Here is a 25,379-nt window from a genome sequence, read left to right on the forward strand (position 1 = left end):
ATTCCGTTATTTTTCCTACCACCAGTGTTAAGGTCTATAGTTTGCTGGACGTGTTCTGTCTCGCCAGTTTGCTAGCACTATATCTTTTTCTAATTAATTATTAAATAAGTGATACCTGGAATAAGTGATACCTGGAATAAGTGGGTTGTCTTATGAGGATAGGGTGGACAGGCTGGGCTTGTTTCCACTGGAGTTTAGAAGAGTGAGGGGTGACTTGATTGAAGTATATAAGATCCTATATGGTCTTGACAAGGCGGACGTGGAAAGGATGTTTCCTCTTGTGGGTGAGTCCAGAACTAAGGGGCACTGTTTTAAAATTAGCTGTTGCCTTTATAGGGCAGAGATGAGGAGAATTTTTCTCCCTGAGGGTTGTGTGACTTTGGAACTCTGCCTCAGAAGGTGGTGGAGGTGGGGGTCATTAAACATTTTTAAGGCAGAGGTAAATAGATTCTTGTTAGGCAAGGGAGTCAAAGGTTATCAGGGTTAGATGGGAACGTGGAAATGGAAACACAAGAAGATCAGCCATAAACTTATTGAATGGCGGAGCAGGCTCAAGGGGCCGAATGGTTTACACCTGTTCCTAATTCATATGTTCATATGTTCATAATAGCGTCTACTACCTCTTCCTTAGATTTTTCTAAAATGTGCAGATATAATCCATCCAGATCAAGGGTTTTACCCTCTTGAGTTTAATTAATTTATTTAACATTCCTCCTCTTTTTATTTTAATTGTTGTTATATCATTTCTAATCTCATCTTCTGATTTCATGTTCATTTGATCCATCTTCCTGGTAAATACAGAAGCAAAATAATTATTTAATATTTTTGTCATCTCACCCTTGCCACTTTTATTTTTATCCTGCCTACCCCTTTGTGTCTCTATTCCCAGCCCATGTTTCCTTTTTTATTTATTTGCCTGTAGAACATTTTACCATTTTATTTAATTATGTTCTTTGTTAATTTAATTTCACAGTTCTTCTTTGCTATTCTAATTGTTTCTTATTTCTCTCCTTTTCTCTTGTCATGTTCTCTGCTGCTGTTTATGTACTTAGTGCTTGCCTCTTACCCTCCATTTTTCACTTACTTTTTTAATTTCATTCATGGGATGTGGGCTTCACTGACTGGGCCAGCATTTAGTGCCCATCCCTAATTGCCCTTGAGAAGGTGGTGGTGAGCTGCCTTCTTGAACCGCTGCAGTCCATGTGGTTCAGGTACACCCAGAGTGCTGTTAGGTAGTTCCAGGATTTTGACCCATCAACAGTGAAGGAACGGCGATATATTTCCAAGTCAGGATGGTGTGTGGCTTGGAGGGGAACTTGGAGATGGTGGTGTTCCCATCTGTCTGCTGCCCTTGTCCTTCTAGATGGTAGCGGTTGTGGGTTTGGAAGGTGCTGTCTAAAGAGCCTTCATAGTTCCTGCAGTGCATCTTGTAAATGTACACACTAGTACATACTGTGCGTCAGTGGTGGAGGGAGTGAATGTTTGTGGATAGGGTGCCAATCAAGCAGGCTGCTTTGTTTTGGATGGTATCAAGCTTCTTGTGTTGCTAGAGCTGCACCCATTCAGGCAAGTGGAGAGTATTCTATCACACTCCTGACTTGTGCCTTGTAGATGGTGGACAGGCTTTGGGGAAGCAGGAGGTGAGTTACTCGTCGCACAATTCCTAGCCTTTGACCTGCCCTTGTAGCCACAGTATTTATATGGCTAGTCCAGTTCAGTTTGTGGTCAATGGTAACCCCAGGATGTTGATTGTAGGGGATTCAGCGATGCTGATACCATTGAATGTCAAGGGGCGACGGTTAGATTCTCTCTTGTTGGAGATCGTCATTCATCCATGGTAGCTCTATAAGCTGTACTTTCTTCTCTTGTTTTAGTGGAATATATTTTTCCTGGACCCTGTTTCTCATTGCTGTTTTACATTATTGATTACCAATTTTATTGCCCATTATATATCTCCAAGTTCTAATCTTGGTGTCTCAAAATCACCATTTTTCGGATCTGTAACCTATGTTTTTTCCAAGCTTGTGTCCTCAATTATTATCTTAAAGTGTATTTATTATGTTATACTGAATTCCTAGATATTCCCCTACTTTCATTTCTCTTATCTGTTCTGGCTCATTCCCCATCATGAGTTCCTGTAGTGAATCTTCCATTGGCGGCCTTCTGACACAATGGGCTAGAAAGGGTTTTGTGCACATTGTAGGAGCTCCATTCCTTGATTCCCTTTACCAACCTCTTCTGGCCAGTTCATTTTGTGTTAGTAGAAATTCTCATGAGTATTATTCTATGTTTTCTTTTTACTAATTGCCCTAATTTGTTGGCATATTTTTATCTTTCACCTTCCTTCCAATATTAAGTAGTCTGTAGATCACCCCATTAGGAAGGAAAACCCCTTTGGAAACTCATAAGACCTTCAGTGGTACATATTTTCATCATATTAACATTAAACATTGATGACTTTGTGATACACTTAAGTTTTCTGGTGTAACTCGTGTGATTGCAGTGCAAAAAAATTAATGTCCAAAAAAGCTTCAGAGTGTTCATGCAAATTTTCAGGAATAGCTGTCCCAGTTTAGGAAACTCATTATTTAAAGAGGGAGAAAAAAAAAGCCTCAAAAAAGCATTCAACCTTAAATAATACACACATTAGTGTTAGACAATTAACAAATCAGAAACTTTTTTAAAAAGTTTTTTTAAAATCAGACCAGACTTTTGATATTTGCAATCGATCTTCAAAACAGCAGGAAGGAGAACAAATGGCTTTCTTAATTTAAAGTCTTTAAAGTGTGGGTCTCAGTGATAGCAAACTGAAAATCCTAACAGCATGTGTTATTTATTTTTCAATGTTTTGTAAGCTGTCGCCAAGTATGTGATGACAGAGTAGGCCCCACATCAATCATCATGTAGGAAGTTTCAGCAGATACCTGCTAAAAATGTTATGATACAGAGAATGGTTAAATAAATTCTGGGTTATAAGTATTTCATTAGGTTGCTGGTTCTCTTGTGTCATTATCCTTTATTAGTTGGTTGTTGTGAGATTTGTGTTCATTATATCGGACTAGTTTATTACTGACAAAATGAAGTACATAAAAACATTTGGTCATGGTTGAGATTTAAATTCCTTTTGTTTTACATTTACAATTACAATTACATTGGCTTTTTTTAATTAAATTAGGAGTACATGATCATCAGCATGAAAAAATTATCACAGTATCAGAGGATGGATTTGTGCAGAGTCCACGATTTCCTCAGAGTTACCCTCGGAATGTGGTGCTGGTGTGGAGATTAATAGCAGCTGATGAGAATATGCAAATACAGCTGACCTTCGATGAAAGATTCGGACTTGAGGAACCAGAGAATGGACTGTGCAAGTGAGTGCATCCTTTTCAGATAAGGGTAGAACAAACTGTTAGTAAAGAAAATTATTGCTCTTAAGATAGGAGGTGAACTAAGAACAGCAACTTCATTTAATTTACATTGAAATACAGTCAAGTAAGTGATCCCGGAGAGATTCTGGATAGTTTCTAAAAATAGTCATATTATTGGCAATGCTGATTCAGTGAAGTCTTTTTAAGGGAATCACTGATTAATAGGATCAAAACCAAAAGCCGAATCTATGTCAGTATACTTTCTTCTTGGTAACGTAAGTAATAATGACTGTCTTTTAAAACATCACAAAGAGATACTTAAAGAGTTTAAAAGCTTCCCTGATTGCACTTTTTGAAACTAGATGCCTAACATGCATAAATAATAGTTTGATGGCTTTAAACATCTAATTTTCAAATATAAAAGAAGTTCCGTGCTTTGCACTATGCTTTGTTTACACTGATTTCTGCTTGTTCTTAATTGTATTTTACATTCTGTGTATTTAAGGAAATTCTCAGGAAATTTTGCCATACCAATGGCTTATGCCATTGAGGAAATTGAGGTCCATAAAATCATAGAATTGTAGAGCCACGCCATACAGAAGGAGGCCCTTTGACCAAGTGAGCTTGTGCCAGATTTTTGACAGAGCTATTCAATTAGTCCCATTCGCCTGTCCTTTCCCTATAGTCATGCAAGTATTTCCCCTTCAAATATTTTTCAATTCCATTTTAAAAATTACTATTGAATTTGCTTCCACCAGCCTTTCAGGCAGCGGTTTCCAGATCATAATAGCTTGCTCTGTAAAAACAAAATGACTCCTCATCTCGTCTCTTGTTCTTTTACCAATTACCTTCAATCTGCATCTTCTGATTATTGACCCTTCTGTCACTCAAAACAGTTTCTCATTCTATCTCATTCATTCTATCAAAGCCCTTCTTAACTTTAAACACCCCATAAATTCTCTCCTAGTGCTCTAGGGCAGTGCTACCCCAGTGGCAGCAGCATGCATGGTGGCAGGCTGCTGAATTTCAATGGAGAAGATTGCAGTTGCCTTGGAGGTCAACCTCAGTCAGCATAGAAGGTTTGGCTTTAGACTGCACCATCTTGGCATGGACAAGAGCAGTCAGCCAGGCTGACTGACGGACAATAGCAAGGGCACTGGTGAAGAGGCAGGGATGGAAGACAAATGCTGTATTCCTGAGAGAGGACGACAGGTCCATGCTTCTTGGAGCCACACCACTCTCCTGATATGGCGCCTCAGGAAACCTAGCAATCTTTTGGAGGACAGAATACTGGACTGCTGTGACACCCTCCAAACCTTTATGAACATTGGTATCTGCAGCCATGATGACAGCAGATTGAGCTTGTATCACATCAAGCTGACCTTGTGGGACTTCTGTGTGAGCTTCCACTGCAGCACTTCTGTGGTAAATGGGGAAGATTTTTATTGGAAGCTCATTGTTCTGCAATGGAGCCTGAGACACAGGCCATCAGACACTGCATACGGCAAAATATTGCAAATGCTGGAAATCTAAAATAATGACAGAAAATACTGGAAATACTCAGCAGGCCTGGCAGTGAGAAATAGAGTTAACAGGCAGGATTTTCTGGCCCCACCCCTGGGGGGTTTCATGGTGGGTGGGAACAGAAAATATCTTGAGATCGAAAATATCTTGAGATCGGAAATATCAATTTGCTGCGGTTGTAAAAGCAATCCAGGGCCATCTGCTCCAGCTGTCAATGGCGGGCCACGTTTCCCACTGCGACACGTTGGGAATATAATTTTAATACATTTGCATCACATTATAAGAGCTGCTCACCAAAATCAACCCCCCACGCTGCATCAAGATGGCGCCAGTTAGACCAATGTGTTTCACAACCGGATATAAGCAACATGCACCTGGTGACCTGCATTTCAATCGTGACTTTGAGGTTCATTTGCCTACTTTGCATCGTGCAACCCTCACAGCTACTCAGAATCAGTGCCAGGCTTTGCTTTCAGGGTTCTGTCTCCACATACCTGACTAGTAGTAAGGCGGAGGTGGCTTTTAATGTGCTGCAGGGCAAGGGCTTCACTGGGGAAGGGGGGAAACTGGCCTGAGGCAAGGGAAGGGGCTGCAGGGCAAGGCTTCCACTGGGGAGTAAGAGTGGGGAAGGTTACACTCAGACACATGACTGGGGGGAATGGGGGCGGTGGGGAAAACATCCTCAGTGCCAGGATGCAGAGAGAGTTGGTTACAGAATGACAGAAGCGACTGTGGTCCAGAATGGAGGATCACTGCGTGAAGAAGAGCTTCAATGTTGAGACTGTCCTTGTCCCACTCCAGGCAGGGGGAGGGCATGTCAGTCCAGTCTCTGTCATGCCCAGGATGTTGGGTGCAGGGCATGGTCGTAACATCACACCCATTGGTCTAGGGGGGTTTTCTGGCATCATACTGGGCAGCAGATGGCACACTCAGTCAGGGGAGGCATCTGCAGCCTACCGATGGAGAGAAGGTGTTGTGGGGGCATTCGAGGGTGTTGGGTGGGGGGTGGTGGTATATGCCAGACTGTGCAAGTGTCCTCAAGATCGGGAGAGGTGAGGTTCACATGGGGCATAGGCACATCTACCTCACCATATTCCGGGGGTAACGAAGGGATATCCACCACAATCACGACGGGATCAAGGAATACAGGGGGCGGATTGAGAGGTTCTTGGAGGGGGAGAAGGGAGGAAAACCTGAACATTAAGCTCCTGCAGGATGATGGGAGGGATTTCCACCCTCTCACAGGAAGGGTCCAAGCTGGTCTGGCAGTGAGAGCTCAGCACCACCATCTTCCAACCTGCAGCGATGGTGCAGTACAAAATTAAAAAGAGGAGACACTCTACTGGTGAGGACTCTGTGGGCGGATAGGACGGCAGGTGCATGCACTGGGGTGGGGGGATGATTAAAGGGGCATCCAACTGAACTGTGCATTTTCAAATGAGGAGAGATGCACAGCTGAGACATGTTACGAGCATTTCAATGAAAATGCAGGGAATCAGCAAAATTAAGCTATGATGTGCTTTCATGCGAGACCAATCCCGCAAAGTGGCACCAATCGACCTCCTTGTATTAACCACTTGTTCACAGTGTGGAAATTGCCCAGTGCAGTAACACACTCTAGGGGCAGGATTTTGAGTTTGGCATGTGGGCACGGTTGGCAGGCCACAGGATGTCTGGGAAACGGGCCACTGCCTGAGATCGGCCCCCAGCTGTGATTTCATGCTGGTTGGCCAATTAACAGCCAGCCAGTGTGAAAGGCGCGCTGAAATGCCCAGCACTGCCGGGGTGGGGGCGGGAGGAGGGCGAGCACTGAAGTCAGCATGGGCGTGGGGAAAGCTCCTTGAAGGCAGAAAGCTGCCTCAGGGAGCTGAAGAACCCAAAAGCCATAAATAAAGATCTTAAAATGCCAAAAAAAAATGTCCATGCATCAGAATGAGTCAGCTAAACATATGGATGCTGAAAATTCTGTCCAAACATTTTTATCTTTTTAAAAATTTTCTTGGAAACCTCATCCCGCCCTTGGATGAGGTTCCCTCAATAAGGCAAAGTCTGCCTGGCCGATTCACCCATCTGCCAACTGTAACGTTGGATGGGCAATGAAAAATGCCATAAGTGCAAGGCTAATGGCCTATTATGGCTCTTAATTGTCAGCGGGTGCGCTGTCAATTCTCACCCGCGCCGGTTAACTGAAATATCGCGCAAGTGCGCAATGACGTCAGGATGCTTGCCCAACGTCAACATGCGCTATTTCATGCTTGAGTGTGTCGGGTGCATGCCCACACGCCAAACAAAAAATTCAGACCCAGAGCAATTGGGCAACTGGACAAGCTTCAGATGCATGTTACAATCATTGCAGTGGCAACTGGCAGCTTAAGGGAAGACAGTCTTCAGCCCCCCCTCAATTAACCAGTTTCCCCCTTGTGTATTCCAACAAGTGTGGTATTAGAGTGCAGTGAATGAGGATCCAAGCACAGGGTTGAAAGCAGCGCATCCAAGCACCTGGCCAAAGGAATCTCATAGCAGTTGGTCATGTAAAAGAGTTGGGGGAGGGGAGGGGGAGGGCACACATTAAAATGATCCCTGCACTGGCCTGATTATTGGGGCGATTAGTTTCTGACACTGGAGCCCACATTCACTGATCCATTGACAGAAATAAGACCCTTGCAGGCTGATGCTGACTCTTATCTGTTTCTCATTGATGCTGCAGAGAGGAGACCATCTGGAAGGCTGAGCCTGGATTTATTGCTGCATAATTGCATACTGGCAGGAGAGAAGGAGAAGATTGTGACAGAGGCACCAGACTTGCCAAAGGGAGGAGGGGCAGCAGGGCCCCCTCTGGACCCAGAGGATGAGACTCACAGAGACATCATGCGTAGGCACCTCGCAAGGCTGAGAACATTCAGAACTCACATGTCTTATCTGCAGTTGAGAGAGAGACAGAGTCGCCGATGCCTTCGCATGTTCAAGAACCTGGTGACTCAAATTTGCCACAGTCTCCAGGAATTGATGCCATGAGGACTGGGAGGGCATCCATTGCCACTGGCTGTGAAAGTAACCACCACACTGAACTTCTACGCAAGTGGTTCCTTCCAGGGCTCTAGTGGGGACCTCTGTGGAATCTCTCAAGCGTCCATTCACAGATGCATTTATGAGGTGACAGACACTCTTTTTGCCAAGGCCCACAGGACGCCAGAGCACTAGGCTTTGCTGAGATTGTCAGATTCCCACAGGTGCAGGGTGCCATCAACTGCACTCGTGTAGCTATAAAAGCTTCCTGGCAACAGGCACTCCAACACAAACAGGAAAGACTACCACTCGCTCTATGTACAGCTGGTCTGTGACCACAAGAAACAAAATCATGCAGGTTTGCGCCAGATACCAGGAAGAATCGAAAACGCATACATCTTGAGTAGATTGCAGATCCTGGACATCTTTGGGGGACCTCACAGGGACTAGGGTTGGCTCCTTGCTGACATGGGGTACCCACTAAAGGATGTGGCTGATGACACCCATGCAGCTGCCACAGAATCCTGCCGAGGGAAGGTACAACAGTGCTCATGCCGCTACCCGAGCATTGATGGAACAGACTATAAACATCTTAAAGATGCAATTCCCATGCCTGGACAGATCTGGCAGAGCACTCCAGTGCAGTCCCCAGAGCGTCTCACGCATCATCGTGGCTTGCTGCGCACTGCATGACCTAGTGCTGCAAAGGGGGGAGGACTTACCAGATGGAGGAGCTGCACATCCCCTCCAATGAGGGGGACATTGGAGGGGATGAGGGTATTGGAGTTTGAGGAAACTGAGGCTGCGGGGGAAGAGACCATATCACAGACAAGACGAGGCAGGCATGTGTGCGAGGCCCTGATAGCCACTAGATTCCACAAGGAGGATGACAAGTTGTAGTAAGTCCCTCTTAAACAAGTGCCCTCCATCACGGACCAACATGAACACCAGTGTTGCTATTCCTCTCATTTCAACCATCCACTTCAATAGGAGAGTGAATAGTTACACATCAGGCTCACATTGTCTAGATCCTTTGAACGATGATGAGGCCTCAAGAGCATGTGTCCTTGCTGAGATGAGGTGCTAACTGGAGGAGGGAGTCCCGGCATCGGAGGTCAGAAGGTGCTGCCTCTTCAAGTGTACCTCCAGCATCCCAGTCGCAACAGCAGCCTATAAGAGCCAGGAGCTGTTCCACTGTCTTCAGTGGGCTCGTAACTGCATATCTTCAATCTGACAAAGCTCCTCAAGGAGATCCACCTCCAGCAACAGGATAACACATTCTGTGTAACCTCGATGGTGAATCTGATAGGGTGACACTTGGGCAAAGGCAGCCGAGGATGTTCCACAGGTGTGCATCTAATCAGAGACGGCTTAATCCCCTGTGTCACCTTCTTCTCTATCACATCACCATCCGGCGTTCTCAGTTAGGAATAGTGACCTGCTTTTATCCTCACTTTACGCTGCATGTGGACCACCTGAAGATGATGACGTTCAACCACTTGCATGCCAGACATTAAAATGCCTCCTCTTTGCGACACACATTGTGCCCTCATGGCCAGCCTCTTGCAAACTCCAAAATGCTCAGACACCATGATGCCCTCAAAGTGACAAGTTAATAAAGAGCACACTTCAGCTTCAGTACATCCTCGCTCCTATCCCATTGCTCCCCTCAACATTGTTTAAATCAATGATGTACGCTTCCAGAGCATGCTCAAAGACTCTGTTGACCACCAAAAATCACCATTTGCAATTAGCACCACACGTCTTGGCAAGTGCTTAATTGATGGGATGCACAGCGTTGCATCCCAACATTGTGACGAGAGACTTGTGGCAGCAATTACAGTTTGAGAAATGATCAAGGTTGTAGATTCGAGCACCAGGGGAATGATGTGGCTTAGAGGGGAAGAGCTTCGGCACCTTGAGGTGGCAAGGTATCCCGACTTATTGGTGAGCTTAGCAGATGTACACTCAGAAATTTGGACGTATGGTTGGCAGGCAGGAGCGCATATGAACTCTGAGTATGGGGTCATAGCATGAAAACCCTGCCAGATGACAGACAGCACATGGAATTGTACGATATATGACCCTTCTCCATGTGTAAACACATCTCTCCTTGTACAGTACACCTTCACCGTTCAAGGATGCAGACGAGATGGGAGACCCCTTTGCCTCAATCTTACACAGCCAAGAATAAACATCACATGACCCTACAAAGCATGTGAATGAGGTTCCTTCCACAAGCACACGTAACATTAAGGTCGCGGCATCACGACAATGATTTGGGAAAGGGCCGCACACTGTGGTGATATGGAAGCACACTACCTAGACGAGAAGCCCGTGATAGTGAGATCTGCAATAAGTGGGGGGAGAGCACCATGGTATCTCACCTGCTTGGCAGCAACACAGCGCATCATAAAGAGATGTGGAATGGGTGTGATTCTATTTGCATTTGTGAACATCATATACATGTTGTGAACACCCATGCCAGCAATGTGCTCCTAAATCTTTCTAACATTCCTAACCCTACCACCACATCTTGGTGCTTCCCAGACATCCACAGTGGAGGTAGAGGCAGCCTGCTGACTGCTACACCCTGTCTTTGATGACATTGGCAGGCGTCATCTGGAGGGCCAAGACCTGGAGGACCCCGGCCTGCTTTGGGTGTCCTGCTGGGGGGCAGGTGGACCCTCCTCGGCCTGTGGAGCTGGAGGTGATGGGGTGACAGGAAGAGGAGATTGGGATCAGCTGGACACTCCTGGAGTCACTGTGGGTGGATGGCCCCAGGGCGTCCATATGTTGGTCCTCGTCCCTATGATGCCTGAAGGCCCCTGGCTGACTCCTTGAGGAGAAGTTGGAGTGAGATCGAGGTGACCCGCACCCCCCTCTCACATGACAATAGAAGGATGCCACCAATAGCTATAATGATTGAGTGAAACTCCTGCAGCAGTGCAGGATCGATGTCCTGGATCAAGGTCTCCATGGCGGCCGCCATCCTGCCAGTGTTGACCCTGGTGTTTTGGCATGCTGGCGCTATCACCTCAGACTGAATGCAGATGGGCTCCTCCAACGCCCTTTGCAATCTGAGGAATGCAGCTGACATCCCTTCCTGATGTTCCCATGATTGTTGCTGCAGCTCCACCAACTGATTTAGGACCGAGGTCAGAGCATTGATTGAGCATTCATCATCTGACTCCGGCTCAGCAGAATCCTGGCCTGCAGCAGTCCTCTGAGTGCCGGCAACCTCAGATGTCCCTGCCTCAGTCTGCTGTGGAGCAGATTGTGTGCTGTGCTCACCAGATAGTGACCACAAGCCTGCTCTAGAACTAGGTCCCACCGAGGTGTGTGACTTTCACTGGTGGAGGGTGTGGGTGAGCGCTGTGATGGGTCTTCTGCTGTGGTGTCCTCAGGATCCTCACCCAAGGTGTCATCGGGGCCTGAACTAAGGGCCTGACTGGTTGAGGCCTTGGGCGCTTGGCTGAGGGAAGAAAGTAGAGATAATTAGTGCATGGCAGGTGACTCTGAAACAGACAATACACTCACAGTATGGGTGTCTGAGGGACGAGCTAGTGCAGGATGCTCACAGAAGTGTTTGCCGCTGACCTCACCATCACCGCAGGCACAGTTCAAGTCCTCTCCAGCCAGCTCAATGGCTTGGAGAGGAGGTAGACTTCCAGCACTCCAGCCCCTGCGATTGTGCGCGATCTTGTCCTGCATAAAGACGGATGGAGTGAGTGTGAGCAAGAAGCACGCCAGGCAGATGATAAGGATGCCTGGCATGTGTTGGTGGTGAGGGGAGCCATGGATGAAATGAGACCCGATGGAGATTGATGGTGTGTGAAAAAATGAGTGATGATGTCCCTTGAGCTGTCAGTGAGCGAGATGCCAGTGAATATGTGATGGGCTTGTGAGTTGAAAGTGATGAAATGGTTGACTTACCCTGGCAGCACGGATGAGATTGTCCATCCTGTTTCTTCACTTAGTGCCTGACTTCTTCTGCGCAGTATTGGCACTGACCACCACTGCCGCTGCCTCCCAAGCTGGAGTGGTGAGCTTGCTGGACCTCCCGCAGCCAGAACGGAGGCAGAGGACATTGCAGCGGGCTTCCACTGCATCCAAAAGGTGTTCCAGTGAGACATCACTGAATTTGGGTGCTGCCGTCTACTTGGCTTTCGGGGCCATGTCTTCAATGGAGCAGTACTGGGCTGCAGACATTGAGAGTGTTGTGTGTGGCAGCACTTTAAATATGGCGCACAGAGTGAGCAAACAGTGAGCTCACGGTGGGTTGGGTGAATCAGAGGCTGCCCCACCAGCGATCTGACGCGTTTCCCATGTGTGCATATTTAATTAGATGGGAAGCAGACGATACAGCACAAAAACCCACCATTGTCGTCGGCGGGCAAACCGCCAATTTCCATACACGCACTGAGGGTAAAGCCTGGCCCAGCATTTCAGGTTGATAACCGAATTTTGATGAAAGGTCAGTGACCTGAAACATTAACTCTGTTTCTCTCTCCACAGACACTGCATAAGGGTTGGATCCACAAGTGTGCAAATGGAGTTGGCCACTGCTCCCAGCTGAAAAATTTAAGGCGCAACACCTAGTGCCAAGCTGGTGCAGGGCTCCTCCAAGCTCAATGACATTGAATGCACACTCTCTGGCAGGCTTCTCAATATACCAGGCATTTTGTTGTGTATGGCCAGGAGCAATCTTCTGTAGCCTGAAGTCCTCATCTGAGTCCTCATGTGGGGCCTGGTTTTCTAGTGGGTAGGTACCTGCACTATCCTTTCACTCTGCTCTGGCTGCTGGGCACTTGTCTCCAGTGTCTCATCTTGTGTAGGTCCTGTCTTTAATCTATCCTCTAAGATAACTGGAATGTCAGTGTCTGAACCGGTGTCTGTGAGTGTGAAATCAAGTGAGAATGTGTTTTCATCACCACTTCTTAGTATTCCTCCACTGTCTGATCTGCTTGCACATATTGGGAATCTGAAAGGAAAAAGCACAGAGGTAGGGTTGTGGTATGGAGAGGGGAAAGTAAGAGCTGCATGCTTACTTCATCTGCAAGTAATAAGTCAGTAGAGATTGTGGGATGAGGAGAAAGTAGGATTTAAGAAGGAAGATTTCTTATGAGGACACTGTCCTGTTATGCAGGATACAGTCCTGCACCGGCCACAGCCTCAGCAATTGCAGTTCCAATAATAGCCTGCGCCATCCCCGTCATGGGGGTTAGGATATTCATCAGCACTGCTCCACTTCCGGTTAGTTCTTGCTGCACCTTTTTGTATTCCACCTTCTAGTGTAAGAGAGAGGGAAGTGTTTCAGTAGGCGGAATTTAATGCTCCCTCCCTCTCTCACGGGAGGGAGCTAGGAGGTGGGTGGTGGGGGTTGGTGGTTGCTGTTTAATCATGCAGGAAGGCGTGGGTGGAGAGCCTGTTGCCTTCCCGACTCCCTCTGATTGATTCAGGGGCAGGGAAGTTCAAGGCCAGCCTTCCTGCCCCTAGGCTAATTGAGGCCTTTAAGTGGCCAATTAATAGTATGTCCTGGTGACCTGCCTCAGTTCTGGGATTGCCTCTATCCTGTTTGGGCACACTGTGGTCCATGGAGAGTTCTGTGACCGGCAAGGATTGCCCCTGCAGGAATACCTCCTACCCTCCACACTGAACTCCAAACCCTGCCCCCTCCCCCTCCGCTCCCCCTCCAACCCTCCGCCCCCCCCCACCCCACTGGTGGGGCTGCTCCTTGACCTCAACCTACTGCAGTCCCAGCAGTAACCACTGCTCCTGGTGGCGCCATTGGTGCCAAAGTGCTGCCAGCCCGCTGATTGGCTGGAAGCTTTTGGTGGCTGGATCCTTGTCCTGAAGGCTGTAGGAACCCTGATGGCAGGGTTAATCCTATCAGGCCAGGAAGTGACCACAGCAGGTGTAACCAGCTGTCTAGCCAGTGGATGAGGCCACTGTCACAGCCATTAATTTCAGCCCAGTGAGTGCGGAGAAGTATGTTTACGTGATGTGGCTGTCATGGTTAATTAGCTGGCAGTGTGTGCAAGCTGTGAACTGTGGGTTTGAGGTTTGCAGCAGTGTTTAGTGTGTGGGGGTGAAATGACACATCTGTATGTTAGGTTTAAGCCCTGATTGATAGTGACTGCTGGTATTGATGGAGGTGCGATAATTTGAGCAAGGACTGAGGCTAGTGGTGCAGTTGGTAGGATATAGCATTTGAAGGTGCACTCACTGACATTGACCACTCATGTGAGGTCATTGAACTTCTTGTGGCACTGCATCCAGGCTTCAGGGCTGGATTCCAGACATTGACCTCCATAGCTATCTGCTCCCATGGGCTTTTCTGGAAGGTCTCCTGTGGATTGAGGATGTCTCCACTCCTTTCCAATTTCTCCAAAAAGACATCCAGTGGGGCATCAGAAAACCTAGGTGTCCTTTCCCACCCTTGTTCAGCTATTCTTTTGTGTTTCTGAGGTCAGATTTAGTTCCCAGAGGACTCCCAGTACTTGCTCCAGACATAATGCACCTTACTTTTAAGAGGCACAGGCTAGCTTTATGTAATCTGAGCAAGTATAAATATTGGCCCTATACTGATAAGTACAGCCAATACACAACACATTTAGAGCTTGCTGCATGCAGAAATCATATAAATGAGCAGGCAGCATGAAGATAGCATCCTGCCTGCTTTATATCCAATGGCTGTGTGTTAATCGCACATCATAATGGTACTGCCAGTTTTTGGGGTTTATTCAATTCTAACCTCATAACATCTGAGGCTTCCAAATATTAAAAAAAGATAATTTTAAGACTGATGCTTTAGGAAGTGGCAGCGCTTTCTTCACACTAAGAGTGATCTACATATGGAATAAGCTTCTGGCGCAGTAAGGCAAAAACCTTGGAATTAAGTTTGATTAATTAATTAAGTGGATGTTACAAGGAAAGAGGTCATTGGAATATCTTTTCATTCATTCATGGAGACGGGTAACATTTTTCATCCATTCCTATTGCCCTTTAGCAGGTGTTGGTGAGCTACTTTCTTAAATCGCTGCAGTCCATATGGCGTAGGTGCACCCACAATGCTGATAGGGTGGCAGTTCCATGTTTTTGACCCAGTGCCAGTGAAGGAATACAGTTCCATGCCAGGATGGTGTGTAGCTTGGAGGGGAACTTGCAGGTGGTGGTGTACCCATGCTTCTGCTGCCCTTGACCTTATGGGTGATAGAGGTCATGGATTTGGAAGGGGATGTTGAAAGAGGTAAATTGCATCAGCACATCTTCAGTGCCATTGGACTCAATTTTGCTGCTGCTCCCTGATGCCATGCTAGGTCAAATGCTGCTTTTTCAAGGGCTGTTACCCTTAGCTTACGTCTTGAATTCAGCTCTTTTTTCTATGTTTGAACCAAAGCTACAACAAGGTCTGGAACCAAATGGCCTTCATGGAACCCAAACTGAGCATCAGTGAGAAGTTATTGCTTAGTAAGTGCCGCTCGATAGCACTGTTAATGACATGCTCCATTGCTTTTCTGATGATTGAGAGTAGAATGTTGGGGCGGTAATTGACAGATTGGATTTCTCCTGCTAATTATGGACAAGACATAGCTGGGCAATTTTCCAAGTTGCCGGTTAGATGCCAGAGTTGTAGCTGTACTGGCACAAGCTTGGCTAGGGACACATCTAATTCTGCATCACAAGTCTTAAGTACTACAGCCAGGATGTTATCAGGGCCCATAGCCTTTGCTGTATCCAATGGAATCGACTATTTCTTGATATCAAATAGAGCAAATGGTCTTGGCTGAAGGTAGCATCAGTGATGCTGGAGACCTCAGCTGGAGGCCTCTGATGGATGAATTAAGATGGGCAAATGCCTTTACTTACCAATAATTATTGTATGATTTGAATGATTTTTGTTTTTCTATTCACTGGGACACAGAAACTAATTGTTAAAGTCTCTCTGTTATAAATCAGCTAATGATGTAGGGAGTATGGATCCTTTCCTGTACAAGTCAGTACGGCGCCACAAGACAGATTTTCATGTCAAATGCAGGAATCAAGAGATACGACTAATCCCGCCATCGCAACCCAGCCTCTGTCTCAAAACTGCCGGCCAGAATCTTCTAGAGGTCCAGGCCCTAAGTGGCTGGGAGGCAGGCCTACCACTGGGAGTGGAGACAGGCCGAGTGTAGACGAGGCAGGTTAAAGGGTCCACCTGCATTCCCAAAAGTCTTCAGCCTGTTGTTTCTGATGGAATCAGCAGCTCTATATACAGTTGAACCTTCTGATCACTTTAAGCCCTCCTCAACCTCACCCCCTTACTTCCTCACCGCCTCAACCCCCCCTTGCCTATTGTCCACTTTATGAACAAAACTCACCAGCCTATTATTGGAAGCCATTGAATAGCCCATAAAACTTCCTAGCAAACAAACAGACTCTTCAAACCAGCTGTATAAACAATGTCAAGAACTTATAAAATGATTAGGTAGTTGGCTTGCAGCCAAAGCCCATAAACTCCCTAAGTAAACAAACAGACTTCAGACTTTTTTTTCCCCACCTATTTCTATTATTATTTTAAAATGTATTTCCATCCATCGTTTTATCTCCACCTTTTAGCCTATTTCGATCCCTTCCCCCCACCCCACCCCCACTAGGGCCATCTGTCACTTGCTCATCCTGCTTTCTACCCTTAATGTCACCATTAGCACATCCTTTAGCTAATATCACCATTGTCAACACCCCTTTGTCCTTTTGTCTATGACATCTTTGGCAATCACTTCTTTGCCTCCACTTATCACTGGCCCTCTATCCAGCTCCACCTGTCCCACCCCCCTTAAACAGCTTATATTTCACCTCATTTCTATTTCTCTTCAGTTCTGATGAAGAGTCATATGGACGCGAAACATTAGCTCTGTCTTCCCCTCCACAGATGCTGTCAGACCTGCTGAGCTTTTCCAGCTATTTTGTTTTTGTTTCAGACTTCAGATCTCCTACCTCAGTGGATGTCTAGATTGAATATATAAATGCAATGGGAAAAGATGAAACATTTACACTTGATCGTCATAGTAGGCTACCCTTTCAATAATGTGAAATGTGCTCTACTTTTTTATCCATTAGGTGAACTTTTTTTAAACTCATCTGAAGACTTTTCCACATATACAATGTTGATCTTTTACAAGACAGCTTACCAGTTGGTAGAAGTAACAATTTGGCAAACATATTGTTTAAGGGGTAGTTACAACTTCCAACCACAGTACTGTCATAACTCACTTTATTGAACACAGAAAACTCATGGTACACCATTTAATGATTAACTGTAAAGGAAGAAAAACCATTTAACTTACCTTTTAAACTTTTCCAGTCTCCAATCCATGGTTCACACCTCCATGCAACTGATGTAAAACCCAACAGCTGCTGAAGCCTGGCCACTTCCATGAAAATTAAAAGAAACTTATCTGAGGCTGGCTCTCATTGAGCTCACAATGCTATTAGTCTCATCCTTCATGGAGCAGGTGGTTTACAGGGCCCACTCTCTCTCTTCTGGCCTTTTGAAAATGGCCGAGGACAGGAACGGAGGCGAGAACGGACTTCCGGTCCTGCCTCTGCTCCCTCTGGGGACCATGAAAATCTAACACCACACACCTCACTGGGCTGAATTCTCCCATTTATCTGAGAAATAGAATGTGAGCTCTTACAAGTTTGACTGTTCTTCCTTTGGCAGGTAAAAGCACTGCAGCCTATATTTATTTCCCCGTTTGCTTAGGGTCCTGGGGAAAATTATAATGAGCTGATATCCTGCTTTGCAAACTATCACATTGTATGCAGGTTATCAGAATTACATTTTTAAACAAAAACCTGAACCTTTGTTTAAGTAACAGAAATTCCAATAGTTGGAGTTCTTGGCATGATTCATTTATTCAGTTACATATGCACTGAATTCCTTTTGGAAATTAGTAATGTGTTCAGATAACTCTCAATACATGGAACATACTGTGCTAATTACAGCTACGTTTTCTAGTTCCAAATGTGTTACTTTTATTTCCAGTAATTTATTTTCAAAACAGAATAGCTGACGTCAAAGATGACTGTTGGGGAACCAAGGACCTTGCGGCTTGTGATCCCAGCACAAATTGAAGCTGAGCATAATTATAACCAAACAAATAAATTCATAAGATCAGTTATTGAGTATACCTTTGAACTGCTGTCTTGATTGCTGTGGTGGTGCCTCAATGTACAACCCAATGACAGTGTATAAAATACAGCACACAGATCTAACAATATATATAGGGAATGCTAGTGCACATTACTAAGGAATATCACTGTGCCATATGTATGGTAGACCAAAAACCTCAAGAGCCTGTTCCAGAGTTAGATGGGTGAGGCCTTAGTTAAGTAGACAAAAAACATCTAATCAAAAATGATTTTACTTGAATACATTTCATGTAGTAGATGCAACATAACTTTTCTGTTAAAATAAAAGCAAAATACTGCAGATGCTGGAAATCTGAAACAAAAACAGGAAATGCTGGAAAAACTCAGCAGGTCTAGCAGCATCTGTGAAGATAGAAACGGAGTTAACGTTTCAAGCCCGTATGACCCTTCTTCAGAGTTCCTGCATTTTCTGTTTTTGTTTCAGATTTCCTAGCATCCGCATTATTTTGCTTTTATCTTGGTGTTTATTCACTGCCACTTCTCTTCCAGGTATACCTACCTTGAAGAAACCATGCTCTTCTTTATAACTTTTCTGTTGTCTGTTATTATATGGCATTGTTCATAACGATGTGTTTGAAATGCATTTTATAAAGGCCCAGAAATCTATGGTGTCTAGAGGCACACTTCAGAGGTAATCGCCCCGAGAGTGTAGTGGTGGGAATTGAAAATTGACCAAGATGATAACAGACCCTGTTGCTAACCTATGCTGGGTTATGTTGAGGGTGGAACGTTCATCTGTTCCAAGCATAGACATTGCCGCAGCAGGCCAGTGGAGGGCAACCCACGCTAACCTCCATTACACTATTGAACCTGGTATACTAGGTACATTGAGCTACCCACCAGGAGTTCAGGACTGGCTTTTAGCTTGGACCTTCCTGAAAATCTGCCTGCATATCTGTCAAATTATCTCTGTTGTAAAGGCTAAAAGTAACTTAGTGCATAGATGGTCCCAGGCTCTCAGAATTTATCATCTTGTTGAATCATTCGACACCAACATTCGATTGTGAGTTGTATCATGATGTCAAATGGTGATGCATTCTGTAAATTGCTAAAACTCTGTGAACTGACTGGAAACAAACTGTGGCCCATTGTCTGTAGTGGTAGTCTTTGGCAAACCTCATTTTGTAAACAACTTGCCTAAAGTGTCAATGAGAGAAGTGGTAGTTATCGAATTTGTTGTAGTGATTTCCGGCCATTCACTCTGAAGATCATGAACAACAAGCAAAAAACATTGATTCTAAGGGCTGCTTGCTCTTCTCCAAAAATATGTATTTGGAATTGTTGCCATGGTTTTGTTGGCCATGTGGGTGGTTATAGAGGTGCACAACACAGTTTAACAGATTTTTCATTGAGTATAAAATCTACACAGTTCCTAATGAACTATTCTATACAGTGATCAATTGCTGGTTGCCAGACTACTTCACAGGACCATTATTTCACATTACAACACCCATTCTCCATGGACACGATGCAATGCACATTGCCATAGTGCTTTCAAGATAACCACTCGAGTTCCATGTGTAATGCAGTTGTCTTTTAACAATGTGAATTCATTCTGTACTTCCTCTATTTCATGAGGCCATTTGGTTTTTAGGCACTGGGTTACTTTCTGCAGTACACTGTCTGTCACCGATTCTGCCTTCAACTCCTCTTAGGTTACAAGATTCATGGTCGAGTGTAAAATCGCAGTGATCACATAGTCTTCCGTGTTGCAAACCACTTCATTATTTCTAATGTAGCCTGCAATAGAAGTATGGTTAAGCATGTCAGCTACTCAGTTGTGAGATACCCGACCTCAAAGTTATAGTGATGAAGATAATATGACAACCTGTAGATGCATAGAGGTTGATGACCAGATCCTGACATGGTTAACAACGTAGTCAGTGCGTGGTGATCAGTGTAGAGGGTGAACTTTCTACCATGGAGATACATGTGCCAATGTTCACAAGCATAGATGCAGGCTAGAGCTTCCCATTCTCAAGAAGAGACTTAAATTCAATTTCTGACAAAAGGTGCAATGGATAAGCAATTGGTTGTTCGCTTCCTTCAATGTACTGTGAATACAGGTTCAGTCACATTTCCTGAAACATCTATCGTGACATGTTTCCTCAGATGGGTTGAAAGGCACGAGGACTGGTGAAGATGCTATCTTCGCCTTTAATGTGACAACTGCTGTTTGCTGTGCAATGGTCTATTCCCATTGTATACTTTGTGTAGTAGCTTCTGAAGAGGGTCCATGATCTCTGCATACTTTGGAAAGAATTTGTGATAAAAGTTGGCAGTACCGAGGAACGATGCCAACTTTTTCACATTAGACAGGATTGGAAGTGCATAAATAGCTTTGATATTGTGTGTAGGCTTTACTCCGACTGATGTCACTCTGTACCCTAGAAAGTCAATCTTGGATGTCGCGAATGTGCAGTTGTCCTTGTTGAATGTCAAATTGTGGTGTGCGATTCAAGTGAGCACTGCTGATAACCACTGATCATGTTCTGCTTTGTCTCTTCCATGGACAATGAGTCAAGTCAGTTGAACATCCCCTCAAAGTCTGACAAAACTGAGAGAAATGATCTTCTGGGTTGTGTTAGGTGCTGAACTTAACCTGTAGGGCTTTCTGCGGTACTGAAACACACCTTCATGAACAACAAAAACTGCAAGATATCAGCTTTGCTCTAGTAGTGGTATCTGAAGATAGCTTTGTCACATGTCAAACTTTGTGAAGACTGTGGAGGCATGAAATGATGCTGATAGTTCTTGGATCGTAGGATACTTGTTGGAATAATTGTTTTGTTGACCACCTTAAGGTCGGCGCATAGTCTAATTTCGTCACTTTTGCATCATGCAATGACTAGGTCCAATGTCCACAGTGATGAGTCGATTCACCCAATTATATCATCTGTGTTAAGTCATTTTAGCTCCTGTGACAGTCCAGCATGGATTACAAATAGCAACCGTCTCAAATTTTGTGAAACTGTCGTAAATTGGTGTGTCGATGCGAGGAGCATGACAGTACCCATTAGCCTCCCCAAATCTGGTAAATAAGGAAGGATACCATTGTATATAGCCTGGTCATTTATCACATTGATATGTGTTGCAGCGGGGCATTCAAGTTTGAAGACAAGCTTATCGAATAGGTTTATCCCCATAAGGCTTCTGCATTTGGCTATGTAGAACTTGAAGCTGTCTAGGTTGACGTTTTTGTAGTGCCTTGTACTGTGATCGTTTCCCAAAACCAGAACAATAGAGTCGTTGTAATCTTGAAGAACGTCTGTCGCAGGTGGGAGAGAAATTTGCGAAAATTAATAATGGTAGGGTTAGTCTCTCAATATAGATACTTTCATGCCAACATTGATGAGGAATGATACTTAGAGGCCCGTGATCTTAACTGAACCTTCCTTAAAATGACCTGGTGTCCGTGAAGGTATACACCTGCTATACCCCACTCTCAGGAAGAGACTCCTCCACATGGTGAATCAATGAAGTCCGCTTCTTCTTTGACCTGCATACCTTGGTGAAGTGTTTCCACTTTATGCATGAGAACACTTTTTCCTTTGAGTTGGGTAAGGTATTATGAGTTGATGGATACCTCCACAGTTTGGGCACATTTTTGAGGGTATATGACCATGATGGGCTCTCTAGTTCTCTGGCGGAACGTGTGCCATTTGATCAGTACACTTTTCTTTGTCTCAAGGTATTTTTCGAGAGTACTTACTGGTGTATCAATCATAGACGTGTCTTCTGTGAGCTGGTCGAATATTCGCTGGCCTTCAGGAAGGTGATACTTCAACACTGTCTCGGAGCTAAGAAGCCGGAGCCAGTAAATTTAAACTATTCTCCATCTCATCACCAGTTGTTGTGTTTAATGCTTTGAAGATATGCAGAGATGACCTCAGTTTCTATGTGTGAATAGTAGTTTTATTCAGTGCTTTAAAATGTCTGCAGTTAGAAGCTTCGAGCTTCAGTTCAGTTTCCCTTTCACCATCACCACACTCAGGCTTGACGAATGGCACAGAGAAAAGTCAACAAACACACGCAATCAAACACCGAACAACACATTTGATTAAGTGCCACATAGAGCCAATGGAATAAAAGGGACTGTAGCAACATGGATATGAAATTGATTAGATGACAGGAGACAGAATAGTTATGAATGATAGTTTTTTGGCCTGGAAGAAGGTATATTTTGGGGTTCCCCGTGGCTATGACCCTTGTTTTTCTTGATATAAATTTATGACCTCGTGTTGGATGCACAGGGCCCAGTTTCAAAATTTGCAAATGACACAAAACTTGGATGTATTGTGAACTGTGAGAATAGTTATAAACTTCAAAAGGACATACACAGGATGGTGGAATGTGTGGACAAGTGACTGATGAAATTTAATACCGAGAAGTGTGAAGTGAATCATTTTGGTAAGAAGAACGAAGAAAAACGATATAAAATAAAGGGTACAATTCTAAAGGGTGTGCAGAGGGACCTGTGATATATGTTCACAAATCATTGCAGGTCATTCAAAACATTGAATATTGAGAAAGCAGTTAATAAAGCATTCAGAACCCTGCCTTTAAAATTAGGGCATAGAGTACAAAAGCAATGAAGTTATGGTGAACCTATATAAAATGCTAATTCAGCCGTAACTGGTGTATTGTGTCCAATTCTGGGCCCTACACTTTAGGAAGGATGTGAAATCATTAGGGGGATTGCAGAAAAGGTTCATCAGAATTTCACTAGAGATCAGGAACTTCAGTTACGTGGATAGGTTGGAACAGCTTGGGCTGTTCTCTGTGGAGAAGAGAAGATTCAGAGGAGATTTGATAGAGGTATTCAAGATCATGAGGGGACAGGACAGAGTAGGTAAAGAAAAACTGTTCCCATTAGTGGAAGGATCAAGAACCAGAGGACACAGATTTAAGATGATTGGCAAATGAAACAATGGCCAAATGGGGAAAAGCTTTTTTAAACAGTGAGTAATTAGGATCTGGAATACACTGCCTGAAAGTGTGGTGAAGGCAGATTCAATCAAAGTCTTCAAAAGAGAATTGGATAATTAATTGAAGAGAAAAAAAATTGCAGGGATGCAGGGAGGGAGTGGAAGTGGTGAGTTACACTAACAGGGAACCAGCATGGACAAGATGGGATGAATGGCCTCCCTCTGCGCCATTACCATTTTATGATTCTATACTTCTGTATGACTCACATGTCAAAGCAGTACCACTTGGGATAAGACATTTAATAGGTATGTGCTCAGTTTGTAGCATGTGGATTGAAACAAAATACAGCAGAGTTCACTAGAGATCAGGAGAGCAGAGTTCAGGCTGTTGTGTGCACATTAGGGCAAGTCCCCTGCATGGAGAAACTTGTTCGCTTTGTACTTTTCTGTAGATGTAAGGGGAGTTTCTCAAATAATTTAAGCCAGGTGAGTCTACTAGGATTTTCTAGAGTTGGCTCCAATTAAAGTCCATGGTTGTCTTCATGCCCATTTGGAACTGATGCTAGGAACTCGCCAAAGGGAGGGAACATTAAATTGTGTGAGTGAACAGGCTATAAAGAGCTTCTGGAAACAGTTGAAGGGATACAGCCACAAAAAGAAAAGTGCCAACATATGGAGCCAAAATTTTGTTTAGCCTTTGCAAACGCTATAAATATTTGAAATGGATGTTTCAACATTTCCAAAAGCAAAATATTGGCCATCAAAATCCATTGCACCCAAAATAAATTTGAGGCAGAAAACTAAGTGTGGGGAACTGAAGAGGTAGCACAGTATCCAACCTCCCAGTAGGATAGCTAATGAAGTGGAGATACTGCAAGGTGAGGTAGGTGTGACAAGGATTACTCCATTTGACATTTTAGGGCATCTTCTCCACAGTACAAGATTCATGGCAAGATGTTGAATCAAAAATATGGAGGGAGAATATTGACTGCTATTAACAGTGCCATCAGGTGATATAATGGCAGGTTTGAGAGTACAATTGATCTCCCTGTACACTGGGCCAGAAAATTTATCTTCTGGTGTGTTGAGAAAGCACCACCAAGAATAATTGACTCTATGATATCCATTTTACCTGGGATGTCAAAAGCCTTATTTCACCTTGGTTTGCTTATGTGTCTAAGGCAGTCATTCATTTGGGTCAAGACATTCTGCATGGCATTGTTAATCCCTAGCAAACCGCCCTAGGTGAACATTTCTATGCAAGCAGTCTTTCAAAGATCAGTCTATACTGTTCTTAAGACTCTGGCCAAGGATTGTACATCAGCCATTGTGGCATTTAAATTACTCTCCACAATAAACTGAATTGAGCAACTCAAACAGATCTGAGAAGTAGCATACCAGAATCACTTGGATTTCACGGAATCACAGAATCACACATTGCAGAAGAGGCCCTTCGGCCCATCGAGTCTGCACCGACACGTGAGAAACACCTAACCTACCTACCTAATCCCATTTACTAGCACTTGGCCCATAGCCTTGAATGTTATGACGTGCCAAGTGCTCATCCAGGTACTTTTTAAAGGATGTGAGGCAACCCGCCTCCACCACCCTCCCAGGCAGCGCATTCCAGACTGTCACCAACCTCTGGGTAAAAAAGATTTTCCTCACATCCTCCCTAAACCTCCTGCCCCTCACCTTGTTGCATGTATTTTGTCATGTAGTAAATATCCCATTGATGGAATAATTCACTTGCCTTAAAGGATTGTACACCATTATCTGTATACAATAAAAAGTGCTCTGGAATGCCAAATGGCAGCCCTTCTTACACCCACTTCATACTATAACACCTTCATTACACCAGGTTCCTGCTGTCAGTGACACAGCCAGCCTGCAGGCTGCCTCTCCATGGCACTAAATCCTCTGTGTCAGTTACATGGGGCGGGATTTTCCAGTCCCATCAGTGGTGGGCATCATGGCAGGCTGGACAGGAAAATATGGAGAACAGTCAGAGAAAAGTCAGATTCTCTCTGGGAAATAGTTTGCAATTTTCCGCTTCCAACTTTCATGGCGGATCAGGTAGACTGCCATGCCATGGCGGGAACTGCATTTGCACTGATTTGAATATCATGAACACTCACTAAAAAGGCAGCTCACCAGAATCACACCCCCACTGCAAATCAAATGGCCACACTGGTGGCTAATTAGACCAAGCGTGATTCATGACCGGATATAAGTGACGTGCATCTGGGGGGCATCACTTCACTCATGACCTCGAGGTAGTTTGTCTACCTTTCATAGCGCTGCGCTCGTGGCTGTTCAGACTCCATACCAAGGCTGCACAGGCAAGATCAGC

General features: G+C 44.7%; 1 protein-coding gene across 1 annotated transcript in view; it reads left to right on the plus strand.

Annotated features, from left to right (window-relative positions):
* The window catches only part of pdgfc (platelet derived growth factor c), a 439,285-nt gene that overhangs the window by 125,543 nt on the left and 288,363 nt on the right, over window positions 1-25,379 (plus strand). Inside the window, exon 2 of the mRNA XM_078540645.1 lies at window positions 3,176-3,371. Coding sequence (XP_078396771.1) covers window positions 3,176-3,371 — 196 coding nt within the window. The remainder of the gene's footprint in view (window positions 1-3,175; window positions 3,372-25,379) is intronic.

Source organism: Cetorhinus maximus, chromosome 1 (assembly GCF_964194155.1).
Source record: "Cetorhinus maximus chromosome 1, sCetMax3.hap1.1, whole genome shotgun sequence".
NCBI classification, from domain to species: domain Eukaryota; kingdom Metazoa; phylum Chordata; class Chondrichthyes; order Lamniformes; family Cetorhinidae; genus Cetorhinus; species Cetorhinus maximus.